This window comes from Kogia breviceps, chromosome 8 (assembly GCF_026419965.1).
Source record: "Kogia breviceps isolate mKogBre1 chromosome 8, mKogBre1 haplotype 1, whole genome shotgun sequence".
Taxonomy (NCBI): Eukaryota; Metazoa; Chordata; class Mammalia; order Artiodactyla; family Physeteridae; genus Kogia; species Kogia breviceps.
The window spans coordinates 3,746,415-3,772,324 of record NC_081317.1 but is presented as its reverse complement, the minus strand read 5'-3'; the positions used below and the strand labels follow the sequence as shown (position 1 = coordinate 3,772,324).

Genomic DNA, 25,910 nt, shown 5'->3' with positions numbered 1-25,910 from the left:
CTGTAGGTCAGAAGTCTGGTACAGGCCTAACTGCGCTAAGATCAAGGTCGCCCAGGATGACCTCCCTACTTTAAAGCCAACTGATCAGTTACCCGAATTACACCTGCAAAGTTCCTTTTGCCGCGTAATGTAACATTCACTGGCATGACGTGGCAGGGAGGGGGACTCTGCTCAGTTCTGTTGGGGAATCAAACCTGCACCTGCCACAAGCAATATATTGAAAGAATAACACACCAAGACCAAGAGACAGTCATTCTAGGAATGAAAGGCTGACATTACTAGAAAACCTAATAACATAATACAGTATATTCATACATCAAAAAGGGAAAACAGGGCTTCCCTGGGGGCGCAGCGGTTGAGAGTCCGCCTGCCGATGCAGGGGACACGGGTTCGTGCCCCGGTCCGGGAGGATCCCACGTGCCGCGGAGCGGCTGGGCCCGTGAGCCGTGGCCGCTGCGCCTGCGCGTCCGGAGCCTGTGCCCCGCAACGGGAGAGGCCGCGGCAGTGAGAGGCCCGCGTACCAAAAAAAAAAAAAAAAAAAAAAAAAGGGAAAACAAACACATTTGTCTTAGAGGATGCTAAAAAGGCCTTTGAATAATATTCAGCATCAACTCCAGATACTTTAAATTCTAAGAGCTATACTTCTTTAACTTGATAAAAACTGTATGTACCTTAAATGACAGTAGTGCCTTAGTGGTAGAATGCAGGACAGTCCTTCAGGTCAGGAAAAAAAAAACCCCTGTCCATCATGACTCAGTCCTGGAAGTACTGCCCATGTAATTAGACCAAAGGGTAAAATGAAAAACATAAATATTGGAAAGGATCTATTTGTAGATGACATGATCATCACCCTGAAAAGCCCAAGGGAATCCACTGAAAAACTATCAGAAGCAGTAAGAACTTTCTAGAAGGAAGCTGGAGTATAAAAGCAAATAAGAAAGATCAATATCTTTCTTATACTCCTGAGAAATCCAATTAGAAAATAAAATGGGTGAAAATACCCTCTTATCACAACACCAACAAGAAGAACAACAGGTACTATAATACCTAGAAATGTACTTAAAATGAAAAGCATGGGCCCAATAAAGTGTGGGTCAGTTCACGAAGGGGCAAAGAGAGGGCAGGGCCATAGACTGCAACAGACCAAGTGATAAACCTAATGCAATTCTAGTGAAAATGTCCATGGCAGGGACTTCCCTGGTGGTCCAGCGGGTAAGACTTCTTGCTCCCAATGCGGGGGGCCCGGGTTCGATCCCTGCTCGGGGAGCCAGATCCCGCGTGCGTGCTGCAACTAAGAGTCTGCATGCCGAAACGAAGATCCCACATGCCACAACTAAGACCCGGCGCAGCTAAAATAAATAAAATATTTTTTAAAAGTCAATGGCAGTTCACGCTTAAATTGTCATAGCGCTCATTTGGAATAACAAACATATAAAATAGACAGTAAAGAAGAGTAATGAAAGGGCTTTGTCCTGCGCTGACTTGAAATACGCGATACAACTAAAGTAGTTAAACAGTGTGGTACTACTGCAGAAATAGACTTGTGGGAAACAACAGAAAGTTTAGAAGTACAACCAAGCGTACTGAGAGACTGTATTTACGAGCAGACAGTGTTCCAGACCATACATAAATACCTATCCCCTGCAGCCACCAGCCCAGGACCCAATCACCATCTCTGCAGCAATCGGCCCCAAACAGCCAGGACTTGATCAGTAACTAACAGCTTCCCTAATTTTGCCACCATTTCCAATTTAGAACCAAATTAGAGAAAGCTGAATATGTCCCCCTAACCAAGCACATAGCACACCCAGCTTCCAGCTGGCCGCCCCCAGCTTCCCCAGGCCCACAGCCTCCCTCAGGGAAGCTCTGAAGCCTCACCTTTCCCACTAGAAGGCTCTCCTTCCCCTCTGCCTGCCTTTGAGATTGGGCTATAACTCCCTTGCTATATATAGCAAGCTCGGACTAAACAGCCTTTGCTTTCTTCATTTAGGAGGTCTTTGTTTATTTCCACAATATCTCCTGTGGCGGGGGTGCCCTCAAGTTCAAGTTAAGGAAAGAAGGACACAGTACTCAACAATATTCAACATCTGAGGGGAAATAAAAAGAGATTTGTACTGCATACCCACATCACAGTAAATATCAGACGCATCAAAGAACCAAACGTAAAAAAGGAAGTTGTGAAAACAGTAGAAGAAAACATGGATTGCTTTGCACCACAATCCCACGAGGAAGGCGACACTGGTTGATGCGTATTATCATTCACAGGTGAGACGCCCAGGTCCAGCAAGGCGGGAGGCAGAGCCAGGGTCTGAACCCCAGCTTGACTCCTAGTTCCCAGGGTAAATGGGACAGAGCGGGTGGGAATGGGAATGACTGAGAGACGCTCCCCTTCCGGAACGCGGTAAGGCTCTGGCAAACGGGCAGCAGTCAGCCGGGTCTGGACAGACAGTGCCTGGGGAGGGGGACCTTCCTGGGAGGCGGCGTGGCCAGGGCCGAGGCCCCGCCCCAAGCGGACTGCTCACCTGTTGGGCTTGTAGCCCATGCTGTCCATCAGGAGCGCCTGGTCCCTGTCTCGCGGGAAGCCGTGCAGCACCCACCCTCTCTCGACGCAGTCCTGCTGGTCCAGGCGCTGCTTCAGCACCTTCATGGTGATGTCATCGGGCACTGCAGAGAAAGGAAGACAGCTGGTCACTCTGACGCCCTGGCCACCTCTCCTGACCCAACAGGAAGGTGAGGGGAGCCTCCGCGGCCACGGCTCACGGTCTTCCTAACTTTATTTGAACAGGTGAAGAGGTCATTTTAGGTGGACAGGGCTGTGGGCGCCCGTTTCCCAGGACCCTCCAAGGTCCTAGCAATGGGAGGAACGTGGCCACCCAAGAAGGGAAAAGCATTGGGTGACCTTGACCTTGGGCTTGAGCTTTCCCTGACTTTGACAGGATATATGCCCATCGGCAGCCAGGGTAGCTCCCAGCCCTCCAGTGATATGTGGGATCCCCCTGCAACCGCAGGGATCCAGTTTTTGCAGCAAAAAGACTTCTCTCGAAGCAGCATACCAATCCGCAGTGGAAGGTTTACTTTTCCTCCAGTGGGCTGGCGATGGTGCCCCCGGGGCTCTCTGCTAATTCAGGATACACAAGCAACCCCCTTCCTTTCTCCTTCCCCCAGCTCTCCCCTCCTTGATGTTCAGAATCCAATCTCTCCCAAGAATCACAGCTTTAGTTAAAACCAGAGACTGAAATCAAGTCTCACGGAGAAGGAGATGTTGAGAAGCCTCTTGTTTACATTACGGCAATTGACATTTTCCTGAAATTTATACCTCTCTTCTCAGATTCATTAAAAGGCCTATGTTGCTAATGTACTGCGTTCTAGCAATTTGCACTGCATTTCCTGCACTTTGCATTCATTTTTCCAGAGATACTTAGTAAATATTACCATTGTTTGCTATGAACGTGGGCCCCCCACCCGGCAACGAGCTGGTTTCCTGCAGCTGCAGGAACAGGGCGGCTCAGCGGCTTTTCTGGAGATGCCCGGTTCCCTCTCGCGGAGTCAGACAGGTGGCCCTAACGCACATGACTGAAACTTCCCCAAAGGCCCCCAGGCTGACAGCCAGGTGAACATGGCGCTGAGAGGTTCAGAACAATTACTGCTTTCCTCCACAGCCGTGACATGCTGGGTTACTGCCCTGTTGCCAAAGAACCATAAACCTCATCTAAGTCATTTGCATTTCCCTGATTTTGTTCTTTCTCACATCTTTCAGCCTTTCTTCTCCAGTCCCTAGGAAAGAACAGGAAAGGGATTTTGCTCTAATGAGAAGATTTGGCTAAGACAGATCAGTGAGAAGTTGATACAGCTAATCCCATCCCTCCCCTGCTTAGACCTGCCATGGTTGCCCAATGCTCTGGGGATAAGAGCAGTACCCTTGCCCATGGTCAACAGGGCCCTGCAGGGCCCAAGTCCTGCCTCCACTCCCTGTGAATCTCCCCCAGCTCTTCGCCTCGCCTTGAATACGCTCCGGTCCCTCCATCCAGAGCATCCTCCCCCCATGCCTTGCCCGGGGCCAGGCCCCAGAGGAGCGTTGGCTCCCTGGACCACCCGTCGCTGGGTTAGCACCTGTGCTTCTTCACCTTCACTTGCCACCCGTGTTATTAACTCTCTGGCTAATTCTTTGTGTAACGCTGCCTCTCACAGGGACAAAGGACCACTCCCGCCTCGCTTTTCCATGATGAACACAGTGCCTGGCAGATAGGAGGTATGGAGTAAATAGACAGGAGCCCTCCCTTTTCAAAGCTTCACTGCAACTAAACAAAACTGTTAGAACCAACTCGACCAGGCTTTGGGGAGCCCAGAAGAAGAGAGGAGGGGAAGGAGGTGGGCTGGAGGCACACACGAATGCGGGGGCTGGTGTCAGCCCTGCACTTAGGTGCCAACGGACCTCCACTGGGTCAGGCAGACTCTCCCAGTCTCAGTTTCAACCGCGGGACCTCTCAGCACAGGATCAACTGGACGCACAGCTCCAGGCACGTGGGAGATGGCACTCAGAGATGGGGGCTGGTACTTTTCAGTTTGGGAGATGTATGTCAGGGAATAATGTTTCATGAACAGGCTCGTGTTTTCCCCAAGGTCAAGGTCATGGTGTGCTGAGTTGGCTCCTGGGATGAACGATGGTTGACTTCAAACAAGCCTGGGCAGTTAAAGAGGGAGAGACTTAGGGGCCTCTGTCCTGAGGGCCCTGTTCATATTCCGGGGGTAGTTAGCCTGCTGACCTCCTCCCCCCGCCCCCCCGCCTCCACTCCCCAGGGGCTGTTTATATTCAGGGCTTGAGGGGGGGACAGTGGGGCAGCTGTCACAGCTTCGGTTCCTCCACCCTGTGCCCCCCTCCCCACGCACGCAGGGCGCACCGGCTCCCACCAGCGGCCCCTGTGAGGAGCCAGGGTGGGGGAGCCAGCACTGAGGCTACTGTGTGAATAAAGAACGGGTCTTTTCTCTGATCCAGAAACCTCATGTTTTCTGTCAAGAGAAAAATACAGATTAAAGACAATGTGGGTTAAGAATCTGCCATAGAGCTTTCCAGTTCAGGTCTACCCCTAAATACGTACAGATATTCTCAGTGAGATAGTAACTAATACAAAAACAAGGCTATCCCAGGGATCCATCCAATGGAGCGTTACGGAGCATCTGTGCTGTGTCCAGGGACAAGGGTTTGACGCTGCCACACACAGCAAACAAGAAGCCAGGGGCCCTGCCCTCCTGAATTTTACGTTCTAGCCAGCGAGACAGACAATACATAGATAAATACCCATTGCAGAGTGTCATAAATACTACGAAGAAAGCAAACCAAATGATGGGATGCTGCTGGTTTGACTGGGTCCGGGATGGTCTCTGAGGTCACAACCGGCTGAGATCTGGACGGTGAGTCCAGCCTCGTGAAGATCTGGGTTGGATGTGCGGGGTGGCACGGGCAAAGGCCCTGAGGCTGGAATGACCTTGGCACGTGGAAGGGATGGAGAAAGGGCCGGTGTGGCCGGAACAGAGTGATCTCTGGGAATTTGGTGGGGGGGGGGGGGTAGGCCCTGCCAGGTCTTCAGGAAGGAAGGGGATCTGGCCACCCCCGGGCCATCTTGGGAATGACCATGCACTGGCCCTTGGTGCCTATATATCGAACGAACACATGGGGGTCGATCTCAGGATCCTGAGCTAGTGCGTCCTGGAACGTGCGCTTTGCCACGTTTGCACAAGGACCGCTTATTTTGTGGGATCGGCCAGTGGAGTCGCCAGCTGGGGTGTGACTAGTGAAGAACACTTTACCTCCTATAAAGTCTGCAAAGAGCTTGGGCTGAGGACCCCTGAGTGCAAACCAGCTGTGCACAGCTCCAGCTTTGTAAATTTCTACAAGGAAACCAAAAAAAAAAAAAAGGAATTCCCTGGTGGTCCAGTGGTTAGGACTTGGTGCTTTCACTGCGGTGGCCCGGGTTCAACATCTGGTTGGGGAACTAAGACCTCGCAAGCCGCACGGCGCAGCCAAAAAGAATAAGAATAAGAATAATACATAAAAGGAAAGAAACCATCTTTTGCTGACCCCACAAGCACAGTGCCCTCAAGTCTCTCGGGCACCGTGAGCAGCTGAGGGGTGCCACAGGCTCCCAGTGACACCCCATTAGAGAGAGGCCGGCTGTGGCAGAAAGAGCTCTCTGCACCCCTCTCCCAGCCCAAGTCTCTGCATCAGCAGATGGGGCAGGTGGGTGGGCTGAGCTCTAAGTTGGGGGCTGCAGGAAGATTTGTAAATACTGCTGCTTTTATGAGAGTTCCTTAGAATAAAACCCAGAAAAACTCAGCTCTTGGCTCCCCTGGGTTCCTTGCTTCGAGCAAGTGTGAGCAGAGAGCCCAGTGGTCCGGCCGTGGGACCTCCCTGAACCTCAGAGTCCTCCTCTGGGACACCTGCCTCGCTGGCTGTTATGGGGCCTGGAGACAACTCATGGGAGCTGCCAGATCAGAGCTCTTTTGAAGGGATGGGTCTTTGTTGCTGCCCGCGGGCTTTCTTTAGTTGTGGCGAGCGGGGGCTACTCTTCGTTGCGGTGCGTGGGCTTCTCATTGCGGTGGCTTCTCTTGTTGCAGAGCATGGGCTGTACGTGCGTGGGCTTCAGTAGTTGCGGCTCGCAGGCTCAGCAGTTGTGGCGCACGGGCTTAGGTGCTCCGCGGCACGTGGGATCTTCCCGGACCGGGGCTCGAACCCGTGTCCCCTGCATCGGCAGGCGGATTCTTAACTACTGCGCCACCAGGGAAGCCCCTGTGTGCATATAGTTTTAATTCCTCCTAAAAGTTTACCCAGATTCCCCTCAGACAGCTACGATGAAGCCACTGGCAAGAAAATGGGACCCTTAAATTGCAGACATGAAGTCCAACATCGGAGCTTGACTCTGGCTTTAGGAGAGACGGGCTTGCCCTTGGGAGAGGAGGTCCACTGGGTAATTAGGTTGCTGACCAGTGACACCCCAGGCCCATTAAGGCCTCAGTTGTTTGGTGGTGAGAATGGCATTGGGCCGATAATTTGTTTTCGTCGATAGTCAGTGCACTCCAGGAGGGACGTCTGAGCCGCTGAGCTTCTAGGAGCAACAGCGGGCTGCTCGTGCAGCCCCGGAGCCTTGGCGACTCAGAGAGGGAAAGACCTGGTAGGTCATTCCTTTGACCACCCCCCTCATTTCAAAGTTGAGAAACCAAGTCCCCAAAAGATTGTGCCTTAAGTGACCCGCCCAAGCCAGTTTCTCAGCCTGGAAGAAATCTGACTTAAGGTCGAGAAATCTGACCAGGCAGAAACACAAAGAGACTTTTTGGTTTGGGGTGGGTTTTTTTTTTTTCCCCTATTAAGTTGGCAAAGATTTCTAGAGGGAACTTCCCAAGTGGCATCAAAAGTTAAAAGGTACACGCCTTTTGGCCCAGCAATCACGTTCCTAAGACTTTACACCTAAGATACAACAGCACATACGACCAAAGACGTGCACATAAAGATGTTCATTTCAGTGCTGTTTATAATAGTGACGGTCGGAAACGATTTTAAATATCCGTCAGTAGAGGACAGCTTAAATAAAGGATGCACATCTATGCAATGTGCTATTAGGTAAGCTTTAAAAAATCATTTATATTTATGTTGACTCGGAAAGAGGCCTCGGACAGCATATCAAATGGGAAAAAAGCAAGTAAACGGCTTGTATAATAGGTCTAATTTAAATGTATACTGACATACATATACACACACGCACGTATACACACACTACACGCGCACGGGGGAGAGAGGAGGGCCCCACTGATGCCCCACGGGTGACAGACGGTCCCTCGGGGCCTCAGGGTCCTGGAGTTGAGAGAGACAATAACACAAGTCAACACATCCTGGCTGGGAAGGCCTAAGGACATGGGAGGCGAGGCAGAGCTGAGCGCTTAGGAGGAGGGCGCGGTCACATTTCCGGAGGGACTGGGGAAGAAGATGGATACCCACACGGACTCCAGCTTCGAGCCAAAACCACAACAAGCCCCCTCTCTTCAGGCTCTCAAATTAGCACTTCTCCTCAGAGGGCCGGACCACAATTGTGAAGCAACCATTATTGGTGCAGTATTTGTTTAATGCCTACATGCCCACCCTCACCCCCCGCTGGAGAGAGAGCGGGGACCCCTGTCAAGGTGGCTCGTTGCTACACCCGCGCATTTGGCATTGTGTCCCGCACATGGCGGGCACGTCATAAACACACTTTGAATGAATGAATGAATGAATGAATGAATGAATAGTACCAATTCCCCCAAACCTGGACTGTTCTCCCGCGCTCTGAGTCAAGCCCTGTGGCCGTGGGAAACAGCCTTTCTCCAGGGTTCCCTTCATGCACGCCACAGCCCACCCATGAATTACATACGCAGTCACGAGAAGACGTGTTGACGCCTGGGATTTGTTTCAAAATACTCCTGATGGAGGGGGGGGGTCTTCCTGGCGGATTCCAGAGGCGCCGAGGGTGACCGCCCGTGAGCTCACGTGGGTTCCTTATACTGGCTACGGGTCCCTTCAGGTTCCCTATTCTATTCTCTCTGCTTTTTACATACATTTAAAGGCCTCCATGAACAAAGTGGGCTTTTTGTTTAAAGGAAACAATTTAAAGGCCTAAAGAAGGTTGAAATAAATGACCACTGTGAGAGACCACCGCAAAAGGACAAAGGATGAAACCTCCCTGGAGGTCTGTCCTTGCACCCCGGAAGCAGCTCCACTTTGGGGGGACCTGAGGGCTGGATGGAGCCCTAGCCCTCTGTTACTCCGCTCTGGACCCTGGAAGCGCTGCCCAGGAGCCTGGCATCTGCACGGATCTGCTTTCCTGGGCAATCCTGGGGAAGCTGCTCAGACCCGCACACCAGGCCGTTACCCTCTCTGTGTCTCAATCAAGGTTGAACGTTGGTAACTGGGGCTCCCGGGGCCTGGGAGACAGAAGCTGCGAGGCCATGGAGGTTCGCTGGTCCCCTCCCCCTCCAGCACGGAGGGCTCTGGGCAACACCAGGGGTCCTCTCGCAGGGACGGGCCGTGCTCCCCCATTGGAGGCGGGGAGACGCTGCTGGCGGCAAAATCAAACGGCAGACCCATCCAGATACTGTCTCCGGGGCCCTCGACACGGCGCGCAGGCCCAGGGGTGAAGGGTGAGGCGGAAAGACCCTGCCTTAAGTGCATTTCCCGGCCCTACCCCTGCAACTCCCGTATCAGGTTTTCTGCTCTGTGCCTTTGTTCGGGTGCCGCCTTTTTTCCCCCTGGAGGCCATCGACTCACTTTTCCAACCTCACACTGTCTGACCGGCCGGTTCAGCAAAAATGCAGCCTTTTCCGAGCAGATCTCGGCCACCGTGTTCTGCTGGAAGTTGAAAGTCTCCTTGATAATGCCGTCCATCTCCCTTCATCCTCCTCTCGGAGAGAGATTTTCCGTGCGGTCGCAAGTCTTTCTCCACTGAGTCAGGCGCCTCGGGCTTGTTCTGGGCTTGACAGTTAACATCTTACCCTGCGTATAAGCCACCGCCAAGGGCTACCTCTCCGGAATGTCCTGTCAACCCTAAATTTAGCAAAGTGCAAGATATGAATATCCCATTATTTCATAAAGGCCACATCACATGGTTTCGGGTGGTTTTTTTTTTCTGAAAATCTTCCATAAAAGATGGCACTCCTCACGCTGACCTCGAGGTTATTAAAATCTCAATCCACGTATTCCCTGCCGGCCGGCTGTGCTCGAGGGGTGGACGGGGAGCCTCGGTCACAGGCGAGAGGTTCCCAGGTCCCCCACCAACCCCACCCAGGACACCTGGGCCACCCTTGGTCTTGAAGGGGAGGAGTTTCTGTTCAAAGGCCTGGGCCCCAGGTCAAGCCCCCCCGCCCCCGCCTGCATATCAATCCTACGGCTCAGACAGAAGAAAGTACCCCTGTGAGTCAGGCCACCATGAGGTGACCGGACAGGACTCTTCTTCCCAGGCTGCAGGTCTGACATCCTCAGTCAAGCCCAGCTCAGAACGCCAGTGGCATTCGTCAGGGAGGGCCCCTGAGAGAATACCTAGGCCAGCTCATGATTTGTCCAGTGGAAACCAGAGCCGAGGGCGGAAGGGACTCTCTCGGAGCCCTTCCCCCGACCCCTTCCTGCCGCCTGTGGTCCAAGCCTCGGCATATCCTGTGAGCACCCCTGACCCGGGGCTCAGCTGCTGGGGGAGGGGCCCGCGGGGCACCGAGGTTGCAGGCGCCGGCCCTGAACGGCGAGGACGGCAAGTGGAGAAAAGGAAAGAGCTCCCTCAGCTGGAGCTTCAAGGTAAAAAGACCCAAGGTTGATGGACGCACCCAGGACAAGCCATTTCACCCTCCCCCCCCCCACGGGCAGACCAGAAAAAGCTGAGGACCTCACCACACACCCTACGCACTCCCGACACACACACACTCAGAAACCCTCCGACACACTACACACACCCAGGCACTCTCCTGTGATACCCCTACACACCCCTACAGGACACGCACGTTACACACCTGCTACACGCCTACTGGCGCCCTGCACACGCTATCCCCCCACGCGCAACACACACGCTCTACACCCCACACCCTTCTACGCACAATACAGTGCACGCGCTTACCCCCTCCCCTACACACACACACACACACACACACGTGGACACACATGCACACACACACATACATGCACACACACATACACACGCAGCCTGTAACTGCCCCTGCAACGTCTTTCCCTCCTCAAGGCCCCGTTTGAAATCCAGGAAAGGGGACACTGGGCATCTGTCGGGGGTCGTGGGAGACTCAGTATTTTCTTCTCCGGCGCCGCAACATCCCAGCGCAGCTCCCGGACCCCGCCCCCTCCTGATCGGGCCCAGCGGGAGCGTGTTGGAAAGGAACCCAGCTGCGGAGGAGGAAGAGGGGTTGCTTTCGTTTCTGTTTTTCATTTCCATCTCATGCATACTGATGCTCCAAAGAAATGGGGCTCCCATTCCTCCCCCCCCACATCTGTCTCTTCCCCACATTGCTGGGGGCTTGACCCAGGATATGGGTGGGGCTCTTCCGGGCCCCGACTTCCTACTATCCCTGTAATTCAGTGAAAGCTAAACTCCACCATTTCTGGGAGACCGTTACCCTTCGGATGACACTGATTCCTGACAGCTGAGGCCTGCAAGCCCTCCTCTCTGCTGTAACCAGGAATCAGGAGTGTCTTAGAAGGACCTGCAGCGCCGCAGCGCCAGGACCTCGGGCCAGGCTTTCCGTTAGCGACGCTCTTTGTTTATTATTTACTGCCACCTGCTGGCCAACCGTGGATCCTGCGCCCCAAGTGAGCACTTGAAACGATAAACAGGAACATTTCTAAAGCCGACGAGGAGAAACCAGCGTGTTCGAATGGGTTGTACTCCACAGTTCTTCGGGGGGAGCGAGCCCCTGGGAGAGCTCGCCTTCTTCGTAAACTCAAGTCACTTCCCCCGGCCAAGTGCCTGCCTTGGCCAGCCAGCGTTTCCCAGGCACAAGATGGAACGGATGTCTTTTCAGACTTCTTTAGTTTCCAAAAGTCTGTATCCTAATATCTCTATTACTTAACAACAACATGTAAATCTGCTTGGCAGACGATGGTGGCAGGAAATAACGATTTAAAAAAAAAATAATTTCAAGGTTTTGGGGACTTCCCTGGCCGTCCAGTGGTTAAGACTCCGCACTCCCGATGCAGGGGGCCTAGGTTTGATCCCTGGTCGGGGAACTAGATCCCAAATGCTGCAGCTAAGACCCGGTGTGGCCAAATAAATAAATAAGCAGATATTTTTTTTAAGTAAATAAATAAAAATTTTCTTTCCCACCACAATTAGCAAATGAGTTTCAGCAGGGAGTTTTCTTCTTATAGTTGCGGACAATTTTTTAATACTGGCTTTTTTTCCCCAAGTCCAGAAGAGTACATGAGGCCTGGAACTCTTACCAGCCCGGAGGCTGGTCTGTGCTGCTCACCCCTCGGTGAGCGGCTACCCACTTTCTATCACTCCCCTCTCTGTCACATCTACCGGGGCCAAAAGCAAAGATAAGATTGTGGCCCAACACTGCTGACCCATTCACAGCTGAGAGGCGGCTCTCCAGCAGTGGGCCCTTGGGCTTCTCTTGCTGATGAGGGTTTAGATGAGGAAAAAAAAAGATCATTTAAAAACATTCTTCTGGGGTGGGGGGCGGTGGTGGTGAGATGAACCGGGAGATTGGAATTGACATATATACACTAATATGTATAAAATAGAGAACTAATAAGAACCTGCTGTATAAAAAATAAAATAAAATTCAAAACACCCATTCTTCTGTCAATAAAGGGGGCTTCACTTAGCAAATTAATAAGACTTTTAATGAAAATGCTCACTTAGACTCACTGTATATAACGATTTGGTAATTAGTTAATCTTAAGACGCAGTTTTACGCCTTTCAGTGGAAAATGAGAAGAGGCCGGCAGTCCAGATGCGGGCCAGATTGTCGTAAAGTGCAGGGTATTAACACTAACGGTGCACTGCGGATCGAAAGAGTTTAAGGGGCACGGTTTTCCTCCCATTTTAATGAAGCCGGGGCTCAGACCCAGTTACTCCCACCCACATCTCAAGGGCAGCGAGAATGCCGTTGCCCACATGATCTGTGAGGAGAAAATCAGCAACTACTGGGAAACCAGGAAACAACCGTAAGCCCCGTATTCTGGGGTCAACAAGACGCGATGGCATATTTACTTAACAAGCATGTGTGCCATAATGCTTCCTATGAGCTCAGCTCTGTTCTGAGCATGTATTTTCTGTAATACAAGTATTGATTCATGTAATCTTCATAACAACCCCATTTTACGGATTAGGAAACTGAGGCACAGAGAGAGGAAGTAACTTGCCCAAGGCCACACACTAATAGGTCGTGGAGCCCAGAATTAAACCCAGGCCATCAGGCTCTGGGGCCACCTGCTCCACCTCTGCTCTCTGCCTGCCTTTCAGGGAAAGAAACAGCATGAACTCTGCCCTCCATTCTGCATTTTGTTTGCAGCGTGCCCTTGGGTGAGTGACTTTACCTCCCAGCTGGGGTTTCTTCCTCTTTAAAAGAGAACTGGACTCTCAGTTCTCTGAGCTCCCTGAGAGCCCCTACGTGGCACGTCTGAAGTCAGGCCACCCCGAGCTCTGAGGACCCATGAGGCCATCTGGATTCAGCCTCACCGAGTCACAGGATGCAGCCAATCCTGAACCAAACCAGAACGTTCAATGCAAGCCTTCCCTAGGGTGGCAGATTAGAGGTGGCCACTCCTACCGCTGAGAGGGGACTCTAGCCCCCCTCCCCCCGACCCCCCCCTGCCTTGAACCTGGGCTAGTCTTATTGACTAGCTTGATGGAAGTTCATTCTGGGACTTCTGAGGCTGGCTCAGCAGAAGACATAGCTTTACCCCCTCCTCCAGCCCATCCACCACCGCCGCCCTGGGCCTCCTCGGATGCTTGTTCTGGGGGAAGCTAGGACCACGTAAGGGGGGCTGACCAACCCGAGGCCGCCATGCTGGGAGGAAGCCCAAGCTAGCCATGTGGAGAGGAGGCACAGAGAGAGGTCTGACCAGCCCCAGACGGTCCAGGCATCTCACTCCAGGCCCCAGGCATGGGGATGAAGAATCCTGCCCCAGCGGATGCAGTATAGGGAGAACCACCAAGGAACCAGGTGGACACCGGAACCGAGAACCACATGCAGGGCCCCAGAGGAGCCGGCCCAGTTGCCTCTAGCTGTCCAAGCCGGGCCAAGTAAGGCCCGAGGCAGTGTGGGGGTGGGGCCGTCCGTGCCACACCCTCTGCCTGGGATCCCCGCGCACGAAATCGGGAGCGCAGTGAAACGGACGTCCCTTCATGCTGTCACACCGCAGGGCGGCTGCAATAGATAACGGAGCCCCAGACGTGGGGCGGACCGGGCCTCTGCCAGTTCCTGGCGACCACCGGGACCAGGCACCCAAAGCTGACGTTAGCCACAGGAAGAGAATACGCCACCCAAAAAAATCCACGCGAAACATCCGTCGACCGAACAATCTTGCCACCGCTACCAGGACCCCTCCCCGCATTACGACAATGGCGGTGCTGTCACTATTAATAATAATAGTAGTACGTATCCAATAAGTGGCCTGTCGTGTGCCACGCCCAGTGCTAAACATCTTACAGACACATTTCCATCTAGACACCCGACAAGCCATGACTCTGACCCTGTGAAAAGCTCACCCCCGTAGATGAGGAAACCGTAGTTCTGAGCGGTCGGGTGGCTCGCCCAGCCCGAACCTGCAGCCCCTCCCTTGACAGTCGAGCAGTGACCGTCGCCGGCCACCTGTCCGGAAACCCGTCAGGCTGCCTGCTGCCTTCTCTCGCCCGCTCTCCCTTTGCTGCCTCGAGACCAACGGGGGTCTCACCTACACAGAAATGCAGGCAGCAGAGGGGAGCTTGCCAGGCCCCCGACGCCGCAGGGCGGGCCCGCCTGCTCTTGGCGTCCCCCGCTGTCCCGGGGCGCGCGCTGGCTGTGAGATCGTCCGTCCACCACGGGCGCTAGCTGAGCTCCCAGTTTGAGCCGCGCTGGCCACGGGGACTGGGGAGCAGAGCATAAGCAGGGAGGTGCTGGGAGGGGCCCCAGGCGAGGTCCTTCTGACCTCCCGGTGACCTAACCGTGACCGGGTGGAGACAGGGTGGCGCGGCCAGAGCTCTAGCGGCCAGGGTCACAGATGGGGTAAGTGGAGGTCCGAGGCGAGAGGGGAGGAGGAGGGAGGTGTCTCTCCCCGCCCCCTCCCCTGGGCCCCAGAGCAGGCCCCAGGGAGGATGGGTGGCAGGGAAGGGCGCAGGCACTTCCCTTTACGCTCTGTACTCTCCCTCACCTCTCGCCTCCTGCATCTCTCTGCCCCGTCGCACGGCCCCCTTCGCTCTACCCCAGAGCCCCCCTCTCGCTCAGGGCAAAGCTGGAGGGCATGGGCCCCGCACTCCCCTCCCCGGCGATCGCGGCTGTGCCACGTTCCCCGCGGGGAAGCTGCAGCGCTGCCTTCTAGCTGACAAACCCCGGCAGGTCTCCGGGGACGTGGCGACCGTCCGAGGTGTAGGGGCCGCAGAAGGTCACCGAGGGCAGCCTCCCCTCCGCACCTCAGGCCTCGCTCACAGCCCGAGGAGAAAGCCGGCGTCAGCTCCCCCTCCGGGGCATTCTGAGAGGGGAAGGGGCTTCGAGCCGCACCTGCCTGGAGGGGGTCGTGAGGGGCTGGCCAGACGGCTGCGCGGGGAGACCTCCTAGCTGGAGGACAAGGCCGGGCCTTGGGGCCTGGCCTGTCGAAGACGATTTCACAGCTGAGTGGGTTGGAAACCACCAGGGCTGCCCGTGGAGGGGCTCCCCTTCTGTTTCGAGATCTGCACGCCTGACACACAGCAAGCCCCCGGTGAACATTCAGCCCAACAAAAACAGCTGAGCTGCCTGCCCCTCTTTGGTGACACGGCAGCAGGAGACAGGCCCCGCTCTTGGGGGGAGAGAGACGTTTCATGGACCAGACGCACGAGTGAACTGACAGCCCCTCGCTGCCTCAGTTTCCCCGCTGCTCTGGCCATTGAACAAACAGCTTTGCAACCTTTTGGCCACAGACCTTTGGCTGATGTCCCAGCAAAGCATCACTTCAATAACGATGCTCTTGCAATCCAAGTCTAGCTTTTACAAACTAAGAGCTGGACCCTCTAGGGGCGCAAACCTGTTGCTACAGCTTTCTACAGCTGTCCTCATTACAGGCCTCTGGCCCTCACAACGCACCCCGACTTTGAGACCCACTGCTTCCGCTGGGCCATCTCAGCACGAAGGCTCCTACCTAGTTTCCAGAAGGAAGCCTTTGTAGCAGTCCCAGCGGAAAAGTCAAAAGTTTGACTGGAAAAAAGGAGCTACTTCAAAAGCATTGTCAGACCGCGAGGTGAGGGTGCCTTCAAAAATGCATAAATTACAGGGGTGTCCGTTCATCAACCGATAGGCGGCCCGAAATGGGGCTCTGGACGGGGGCACCAAGGGGACGTGGGAGGGGGGAGGGGCAGCGCGTAAAATACGCGCAGGATAAAAGAGTAAATTAATGTGTTTATTACTCACTGCTTGGAGTGCATGCGCGTGCGCGAGCGCGTGTGCGGAAAAAATGAAAGAAATATGTAGAGTTTTTTCAATAATAAAAAGGGAGTTGCACTGCGGGGCCCCTAAAGCTTGTGAAAAATTAAACTCGATGGATTCAAACTGTCCTATTTCCACTTCAAAAGAGAAGAGGCACTGAGCTCTTCCCAAGTTATCTTCAAACGCCCAGCACCCTAGAAAGTTTCTTTAAAAAAATAAAGGCTCCTGTTCCCCCAAGCACTGTACCGGTTACTGTACCCACTGTCTCTCCCTCTTCTAATTATACCCCTGTGAGTCTATTAATCAACTGGTAAATTATTTAGAGAGTCATGCGCTGTCTTCGGCTGGTACAAACACACCACATGCAAAGACTTGCTGGAAACGGGCTGGGGTCCCTCGGGGTCTCCCCTCTGCAGTAAGACAGCTTGCAGCTCACCGAGGCCGCACCGTTAAAAAAACAAGAAATAGCGTTCTGCTTACCTCCTCGGATGGGAAGATTTACTTTGTCTTTCAACTCAGCAACGCTTTGCAAGGTTTTAACAAAGGAGAAAAGCTGGTGAATTGTCGAATCTTTGGTGTGCATTTAGTGATGAGAGTATTAATTCCCCCCCCCCAAAAAAATAAAGGCAGCACTTCGGCTGAGCTCTGATCCACGCCTCCTGGGATATGGACTCGTGGAAGGCTCTCGAAAACGCTCATAATCACGCCAGTTTGGGGCTGGTTTGGCTTGTTTGTGTGCCGACGGCTGCGTCGGCTGTGGTGAGGTCTCATTACCAGAAAGGGTGCAAATTGGAGTCTGGAATCTCCCTCAAATCTCCCACCTCTTCTCAGGTTCTATTAGACCATGAGGGACCTTCTCCAGACAGACAGAAATATTCCAGAGACACGGGGTATACGGGAGCGGGCACAGGTAACACTTGGTAATGATGTGTCTTCCGCGTTACCTTTTCTACACACCAGGACCCGCGCTTCCAGGGGAAAGTCATTACGCCAATTAAATAGCCGTCTTCTCATCTGAAAGTCAGTATATGTGTGACGTGTGCACCAAGGAATTTGGGCCTTTTTTAATTGACTCACTCTAGCTGTTGCAGTGCTGGCAGGGGCTGGTTACAGAGGTGAAGGGACTTAGGAGCTCCCTGTAACTTGGCCAGCGAGCCAGGGTGGCAGGTGCTGGGGCGCACAGTTCTCCCTTCCGCTCCCGGAGAGACGGGAGATGGGAAAAGCTAGGGTCTAACCTGAAAACCCCACCCCAGGGACACGCCCTCGCCGGCGGTCCCCCAACCTGAACATCCCAGCACGTTCGGGGCGCGGCGGGGACGGATCTAGACAAGCATCTCACACGCTTAGAGCAAAGACTTAAACCAACGAGGACAAAATATGCCTTTGGCTGTTTTACTACCTCCCCTGGGTCACCGGAGAAAGCGCAAACAGCATTCGAGAATAAAAACAATGGCCAGAGCCCGGGTAGAAGGCAACCCTTCTGAACCAAAGAGATGGTGGTGTACCACTAATTAGACGCAGCAACCTGGAATGAGGTTAGACCTACTGCCAACAGCCGTGGGACCGTACGCTACGGCCGCAATTCCCAGGAGAAGGACTAAAAATAAAGCAACGCGGACTTCTTTCTGATGGGGTGAGTTGAGGCCCGTGAGAAGGGCTGGCTTTTGTACTAAGTGAAACTTGGGAAATGAGACATTCCGATGGGCAAAGACCGGGGGCTGCCTTCCTTGGGGCAGAGCTCCGCATCCTGAGGGTTAAGGAATCTCACCTTCCAGAAGGCCCTCCGGTAGGAAGGAAGCCCAGAGAAGGCTCAGGGCACATCATTTGGAGGTGGTGGCCCCTGTGACTCACCGGTGATTGAAGCAGAGAATTGAGCTCTGGCTGCTCCTTTGCCTGATTTGAGGGAGAAAACAAGAACAGCTGCACGCGTGGCCCTGCTGTGCACTGGCCATACCTCTCACCAGCACCGACCGTGGGGCTTTAAAGGGCATCCGCGCAGCTGAGAAATTCTTTTTCCAAAGGCCCAGGAGAGCTTTCACGTGTTCTGCACCCGCGTAAAAGCGGCGGGGGCTCCCGGGCCGTCAAGCCTGCGTGGCGTGCGCCCGGCCCTGCGGGTCGTGGGCGGGCCCCGCTCCGTGGCTGCCGGGGAGGTGGCCGCGCTGGGAGCGCCGCACGGAGCCCAGGGAATAAATTTGCTCAGCGCAGCTCAGGTCGGAACGCGTTTAGGAGGTCAGACCTAAGTATCTCAAAATCCGGGGCTTGGAATAAGCATCTCCCCGCAGCATCCAGAGTGGCCGCCAAAAGCCCAGGATCAAGAGCCTTAGGACGAGCTAAGACGGGGCCCTGGAGTCCTTTGCCCAGTAAATGTGGGAAGATGGGAAAGCAACAGTTATTAATTTTGCTGCTGATCTGAAAGGAGGAGGTGTTGGCAGCACCCGTGAGGACAAAAGAGAACATAACGGAGCCTGCAGAGGTCACGGCTGGGACATCGCATCACGAGGCCCCGCAGGGGGGAAATAAGAGGAAGTGGCTCCCTGGGGGGAAGATGGCATCTGGATCCCTTCTCTGAGCTGCTGGTGGCGGCAGGGACTGTGAGGACGGCCAGGATATGCACTGTGATAACCGTGCTGCCCGTCGCTGGGGCTGGCAGCTCCGAGGCCCGTGGAGAGAGGGCAGCAGGGGAGGTCGGGTCAGCCAGCGGTCGGGAGCACGGGGCAGAGTCCCCCCACTGGACGAGGTCCGGCCCCCGGAAAGGCTCTGCCTGTCTTCGGGGGGTGTGGGGGTGATGACGGGGGCGGTTTCTACACTAGGTTGGCTGCAGGGCAGGACGTTCCGGCAGTGACATCCGCCAGCTCCGAGGTGCTGGGGCTCTGCCCCCGGGGATGAGGCCGCTACGTCCTTACAAGACTCTCTGCCCCTTTAGATGAGCTCCCTGAACCTTGTAGGATTTCTGGAACCTTCTGGATTTCACGCGCAAAACACCGGCAGGCGCGTCCCAGGAATGCTGCTGACGCCGAGCCGAGACGTCCGAAACACGCCCGGGGTTCTGAGAAGGGAAATCTGCGTCGCCTCGATGGTCCCACAAGGCGGAGGGACAGCCGTGTCTCCTCCTCCCAGGAAACTCTGTCGACGGGCTGAGGGCGCCCAGGGCCACGCCTCGCTGCTCGTGAGGATTTGGCAGGAACCCCGTGATCCAGGGCAGCGCTGGGAGGTGTAGTTGCCTCCACCCCGCCTCGCTCTCGCCCGGAAAGGAGAATCAGTCATCCGGCTCCCGCCCTCCAGCTGGCGGGCCCTCGCCCCTGGCGTAGAGGGATTTCCGTCCCATTGAAGCCCCTACTCAGGGCTCTTCCTGGGGAGGGCCTGGGCTGTCCTCCCCGTCCTCCCCGTCGGGGCGTGGCCGTTTATCGTAAGGTGTCACCTCCGCATCCCAACTGGCTCGCCTCCAGGCCTGGACTTGGGGGACGGGGGTCACGTCAGGAAGCTCAACGGTGCCCTCAGATGCCTGCCACGTTCTCCGTCCGATGAGCCCAGCAGACCCTGGGTCTGTCTCCCACTGGGTTCGGAGCTCAGGTGTGATGTGCTGACGCCCACCCCCAGGTCTGCACCTGCGCCTGAGAGCCCGATGCCAGATGCCCGCAGTGCTGGCTTCCGGAAGCTGCCCCAGCCGCCGGCACGCGAGGTGGCCAGGCAGAGCTTCCGGGTTCAGTCGGACCTCGCTTTCAAACCCGACTTCAGTGGAGAATCATTTAAATTGTGGTCCCGTCTCCGCTGGTGGTGATGTGGGCGGCCAGACCCGGGTGGCTCCCGGGCTCGTCCTGCCAGCCGAGCGCTTTGGTTCTCTCGGCAGCGTCTCCACAGCCCACTAATGAGCCCCTGTTAGTGGTGATGCATGAGAATGCGCTCTCTGTTATCCCTGGGAGATCAGCATGAGTGAAATGACAGAATTTATTGCTTCTGTTAGGAAGATATGATGTTGGTGGTTGTTGCGTCTTTAATGCTGCGGGAAGTGCAAAAGTATGCAGCTACATTGTCTAAGTAAAGAGCAGGTCGCGGAGGAAAAAATTTAGCACAAAGCGTTGAAGATCGAAGCTACCAGGGTCTCGCTCACTTTACAGGAAATTGGGAATTTTGCACCATCTCCTAGGTACACACCAAAAAAAGAAAGGAAAAAAAAAAACCCCTTGGGTTTGTTTTCAGGGGTCAGAGAGAGAGAGATTGGAAGATACTGTACTACTGACTTTGAAGATGGAGAAAAGGGGCCTCTAGAAGCTGGAAAAGGCAAGGAAACAGATTCTCCCTAAGGGATTCCTCAGGAAGGAGTGCAGCCCTGCCGACACGTGATTTTAGGACTCCTGACCTCCAGGACTGTACGGTAATAAACCTGTGTTGTTTTAAACCACTAAGTTTGTTTCAGCCACGATAGAAAACAAATAACTTGGCAATACCCAGAGATGGCAAAGCCGTGGAGGATTCGAGCGTCCCGTCCACGGCTGGGAGGGGGATACCTTACTTCAGCGTCACGAGTCAGATCCGCTCATGCGTCCAAGGCATCAGTTTATCCTAAGATAATCAGGGGTGTCTGCAAACCGGTGCCGGTACAAGAGCATGCATCACAGTATTGTCGAAGGAGTGCAAATTTGGAAACCACCTGAATATTTACTTTCCGTAACGTTTTATGCTGAAAAAAAAAATTCAAAAGTACAGGGACGTCGCAAGAAGAGACAAGGAATTTCTGCGCCCCTTGTGCGAGGTTTACCCACTGTCAACAGCGCCTCACCTGCTTGGTCAGCGCCTCTCTTTCTGAACCACAGAATGCTTTCTCGTGGAGGATTAAACAGATTACCGCCCCCCCCCCCCCCGTCTGCACAATGGAATCCTACACAGCAACGTTTACAACGACATAAATCTATTAACTTGTTATCCTAGTCGCTCATGTATGCAACAAACGCTCCTCGGGGCGCTCCCCAACACCCCCCTCCCCCACGCCCCTGCCCCAGTAAAGGCGGAGCTGGCCTCGCTGGAGGGCCAGAGTGCTTGAGGGGGCGCCCGGCCCCCGGCCCTGCTTGCCGCTCCCCGCCCTGGGCGCGCACACCCCCAGCCCGTCCTCTCGGCAGCCCCGCAACCCGGCGCTTCTGTCTCCATCTCGCCACTGGGACGCCTGGGCCACGTGGCCGGGGCGGGGGGCGGGGCCTGCGGGATCTGAACCGGACAGGGAAGCCGCCAAGCTGGCACTGGTTTTCACTGGCGCCCAGGGCTCCTGGGTTCACACATCGTCCTATGCGCCACCCCGGGGGCTCGGGAATGAACAGGATGGGCCGCCGAGGGCATCGCGTCTCACCGAGCCTGAGGGATCCCGTGCTGCCTCAGCTGAACTTCGCCCTGGAGACTAGAACACCTCACGGAGGGCCTTGGGAGGGCCAGGGCGGGACATGCTTCCCGGGGGGGCTCTTTGGGCTGAGGTCAGGGGCGCGCGGCCGGTCCCGTGCCTCCTAGTCCGCTTACTGCATCCGGAAAACGGCAGGACAAGGGGAGGGGACACCCTCACAACACACGCACTGCCCACCACAACGGCCCCTCCCTCCCCTCTGGGTCGGTTTTCTTCACAGCAAGTACCTGTCCATTTCCGACTTGATAACGAGCCTGTACTGATGGCACAGAGGAGCTACAGCCCTTTAGGTAAGAGTGGAAGAGGCGGGTGCGGGAAACGCACTGCCCCGGGGACGAGCCCCGGCGTGGACCGGCTCTGAGGTCCTCAGTTCCTCGGTCCCTCTTCTCTGTGGCTCCTCTGTGGACTCAGGAGACTGGAGACAGTGGTCTCGGTGGTGCCCTTCCTGTGGGTCAGATCGGGGGGATGCTTCCAGAGTGCAGGTCACAGAGGGGTCTGCAAAGATGCCATATGGTCCAGCCTCCCCTGAGGACCAACGGCTGGTCAGTCCTCCCTAATCTGCAAAGCGGTCTGAACCTTCTAGCTTCTGACTGCGGATTAAACTGGAATCTTGGCCGATGGTATTTTCTGTACACCAATTAATGAAGGAAGCGGGCAGTACTACGGCCTCTCCCGGCTCCCAGGGTTTTGTTTTGTTTTGTTTTATAAATTTGTTTTTGGCTGTGTTGGGTCTTCGTTGCTGCGCGCGGGCTTTCTCTAGTTGCGGCGGGCGGGGGCTACTCTTCACTGAGGTGCGCGGGCTTCCCACTGCGGTGGCTTCTCTTGTTGCGGAGCACAGGCTCTAGGCGCGCGGGCTCAGTAGTTGTGCTCGCGGGCTCAGTAGTTGTGGCTCGCGGGCTCTAGAGCGCAGGCTCAGTAGTTGTGGTGCACGGGCTTAGTTGCTCCGCGGTATGCGGGATCTTCCCAGACCGGGACTCGAACCCGTGTCCCCTGAGTTGGCAGGTGGATTCTTAACCACTGCGCCACCAGGGAAGTCCCCCCAGCTCCCAGTTTTAAGCGTTACCAGTTATGGAAAGCAAGCATTCTTGAGAAACAGGAACATTCCACACCACCAATGAAACGTATCATGTCCACAGACCCCTCCCCCTCACTTGGAAGCCAAGGGGACCAACCAGGGAACAAAACCAGAGCCTTTGCCTGCCAGAAAGCCCAATTTCCATTCCCTGGTTCTTTCCCCCAGTTTGGGCCCCCGCGTGCCCAGCGAGCCTCACACAGAGGAATCTCTCTTTAGAGCCTGGAAGGTCATGGCAGTCACAGCAAGTGCGGCCTACCTGCGGTCTCCTTTTCGAAAAAGGGCCGGATCAGCTCGCCGTACTTGGACTTGTCTGCCACGGCCTCTTTGAGCAGCTGCCCACAGCAGACTAGAGGAGAGCGGAACAGAAGGACACCCGTTAAACTTTAAATAGAAGGAAGAATGAGGAAAAAAGGGAAAAAAAGAACCCCCAGTGCTGCCAGCTGCAGGGAAAATAAAAAGGTCACCGAAAAAAAATATACAAGGGTTTTTCTGAGTGTGGGTGTGTGTCCAAGTGAAAGTAAATATCAAAAAGGAATAAAAAAGAAGCCGAGGGGCTTCCCTGGTGGCGCAGTGGTTGAGAATCCGCCTGCCGATGCAGGGGACGCGGGTTCGTGCCCCGGTCCGCGAAGATCCCACGTGCCGCGGAGCGGCTGGGCCCGTGAGCCATGGCCGCTGAGCCTGTGCGTCCGGAGCCTGCGCTCCGCAATGGAAGAGGCCACAACAGTGAGAGGCCCGCGTACCACAAAAAAAAAAAAAAAAAAAAAAAGAAGCCGAGGAGGAAGATGTGGAACGAAAAAGAATGCATCTGGCAAAGAACATATTAAAAATGGACATTGTGGAGAAGACATAACAAGGAATGTCATCACCAGGGAACGCCCCGCAGGGCCTCGGCGACACCCAGGATTGCTGGGCCCAGCCCCGGAGGGGGTTGGGGTTGAGGTGGACGTTCTGGCGGAGAAGCGCGTGGACCTGCGTGACGTCCACGTGCACGCTGTTATCACGCAGGGGAGGGTGGGGATGCTTCTTGTTTCCACAGCCCCCTGGGATGACGGGTCCACAGACACCCTCAGTTTCGAGCACAAAGGGACACGCAGGTGCCTTCCTGTCACAAGCACCACTGTGCCTCTAGACCCCGGCCAGGGCCGACACACAGGGCGCGTCACTTAACTGGTGTGGAAGGAATGAACACAGCTGCCCTCTCCTTGGCTATGAAAACCTTAACAGCCAAAGCCAGAAGGGTGTAGCCATGTTTTCATGAGTTGGTAGTTGCAGTCTTACTTTTCTGAACTTTAAAGCCAAGGACTTTACTTCCTACCCACCCTAAAATTAACTGCATAGAGTGAATGTTTAAGACAATGACCACCACCAAAGACGTATTCCTCCGTAATGACACTGTGTGATGGCAGTGATCGTATCCAGAGTGGCTGGCAGCTTTGCTCACTAAGGGCAATGTAAGGACTAATAAAGGGTGGCGGCTACTGAGACCTTTAGCTACGCCAAGCACTGTGCTAGGCATGCTTTGTATTATCCAGTCCTCACAACAAACTGTTGCTTCTTAGATAAGGAAACAGAGAACTGAAGAGGCTGTATACACCGTTCTAGGTCACGGAGCCAGTAAGTGGCAGAGCTGCGCTTCACACCCAGGTCCGTGTGACATCGAACCTAGGCTTAGCTTCCCGTTCAGGACAGGAGGGAGGAGCAGGTATCGTATTCACCTTCTGTCATAAAAAGCCATAAAACTTAACAAAATATAAGAGGCAACTCTGTTCAGGCACTGGACAAGACAGGCACGGGCTGTGATCCTTGAGAGAAGGGATACACACAAAGTGAGACCCTCTCTCGCCCTGGATTTCGACCTATGGGCACTTTCCAAACCATGGCTCGGGAGAAGTGGAACCCAAACACAGCAGCAGGAAACAAGGATTGGAGTTTGGGGCCCTGGGGCAGCTGGACCACGTGGGACAGAATAACGGAGGGGCGAGTGGGGCAGGAGGGGTTCGGGAATCGGCGTGAGGGTTTACTTGAGTCACTGGCCAATGCAAAACTGCACGTGTGCAGGGGAGACTCCACAGGGCCTGGGAGACAAAAGTTACAGGGAAGCTGGGAACCGAGTGGCATCTGACAGCCAGAGTGAGAGATCTCGCTCAACGCCCCAGACACGCAGCTGAGACTCCAGGAAGGCCACGCTTCAGGTGTAGGGATACACGAGCCCTAGCAGAATCCCACCCTAATCCCATAGTAACAAAGACTAAAAATAAGCCTCAGTGGGGTCCGGTTGGTCCTCCAGTTATTTAACTGCCTGTTAGAACTCAATTTTTTTTCATGCAATATTCTCAAAGCAGGATCGCACAATCCAGACTCTCAAGAATGTGAGAACCATAGTGTCCAGCATGTAATAAAAAAACAACTTGAGAGGCAAACAAACAAAAATACCACCGGGAAAACGTGACCCCCTACAAGGAGAGAAAAGAGGCCACAGAATCAGATCGAGAGACCACACAGATATCAGAATTTGCACATAAGAACTATAAAATGTCTATTATGAAAATGTGTAAACTTGAAAAGATAATTACAATGAATGAAAAGATGGGGAATCTCAGCAGAGAAACGGAAACTATAAAAAAGAACCAGATGGAATTTCCAGAACTGGAAAATACAATATCTTAAATGGAAAACATCACTGGATGGGCTGCCATCAGTGAATCTGAAGACATGAAAACAGGCACTAGAAAGTATTCAGACTGAAACAAAGAGAAGGTGGGGAGGGGACCGGAAAAAAAGAAAAGGAACAAAACCTCAGGGAGTTGGGGGATAATAGCAAACAGTTTAACATACATGTAACTGGAGTTCCAGAAAGGGGGTGTGTGTGGGGGAGAGAGAGAGAGAGAGAGAGAGAGAGAGAGAGAGAGAATATCTGAGAAAATAATGGGAGGAGAATTTCAAAATTTGATAAAAATATCAACCCACAGATCCAAGACTCTGATACCCAAGCAAAATAAACACAAAGTAAACCATACTTTGGCACATCACCTTTAAATTTCTGAAAACTAAACAGAAAATATTAGAAGCAGCTGTGGGTGGGAGTGAGATGCTTTATATATAGGAGAACAAAGATAAAAATAATCTCTGAGTTCTCATCAGAAGCAATGCAACGGAATGCATCAATGCAACAACGAAATGACATCTTGAAAGTGTTAAGGTGGGGGGGACCCTGTCAACATAGATTTCTATAAGCAGCAAAAACACCCTTCAATAACGAAGGTGAAATAAAGACATTTTCAGACAGATGAAAGCCGAATTTCACCAGCAGACTTGCATACAAGAAAT

At 54.1% G+C, this 25,910-nt stretch overlaps 1 protein-coding gene across 1 annotated transcript in view; it reads right to left on the bottom strand.

The window, feature by feature from the left end:
* AK8 (adenylate kinase 8) overlaps window positions 1-25,910 on the bottom strand; it is a 135,624-nt gene that overhangs the window by 52,649 nt on the left and 57,065 nt on the right. The window contains exons 10-11 of the mRNA XM_059071460.2: window positions 22,840-22,929; window positions 2,523-2,664 (exon numbers count right to left, since the gene is read on the bottom strand). Coding sequence (XP_058927443.1) covers window positions 2,523-2,664; window positions 22,840-22,929 — 232 coding nt within the window. The remainder of the gene's footprint in view (window positions 1-2,522; window positions 2,665-22,839; window positions 22,930-25,910) is intronic.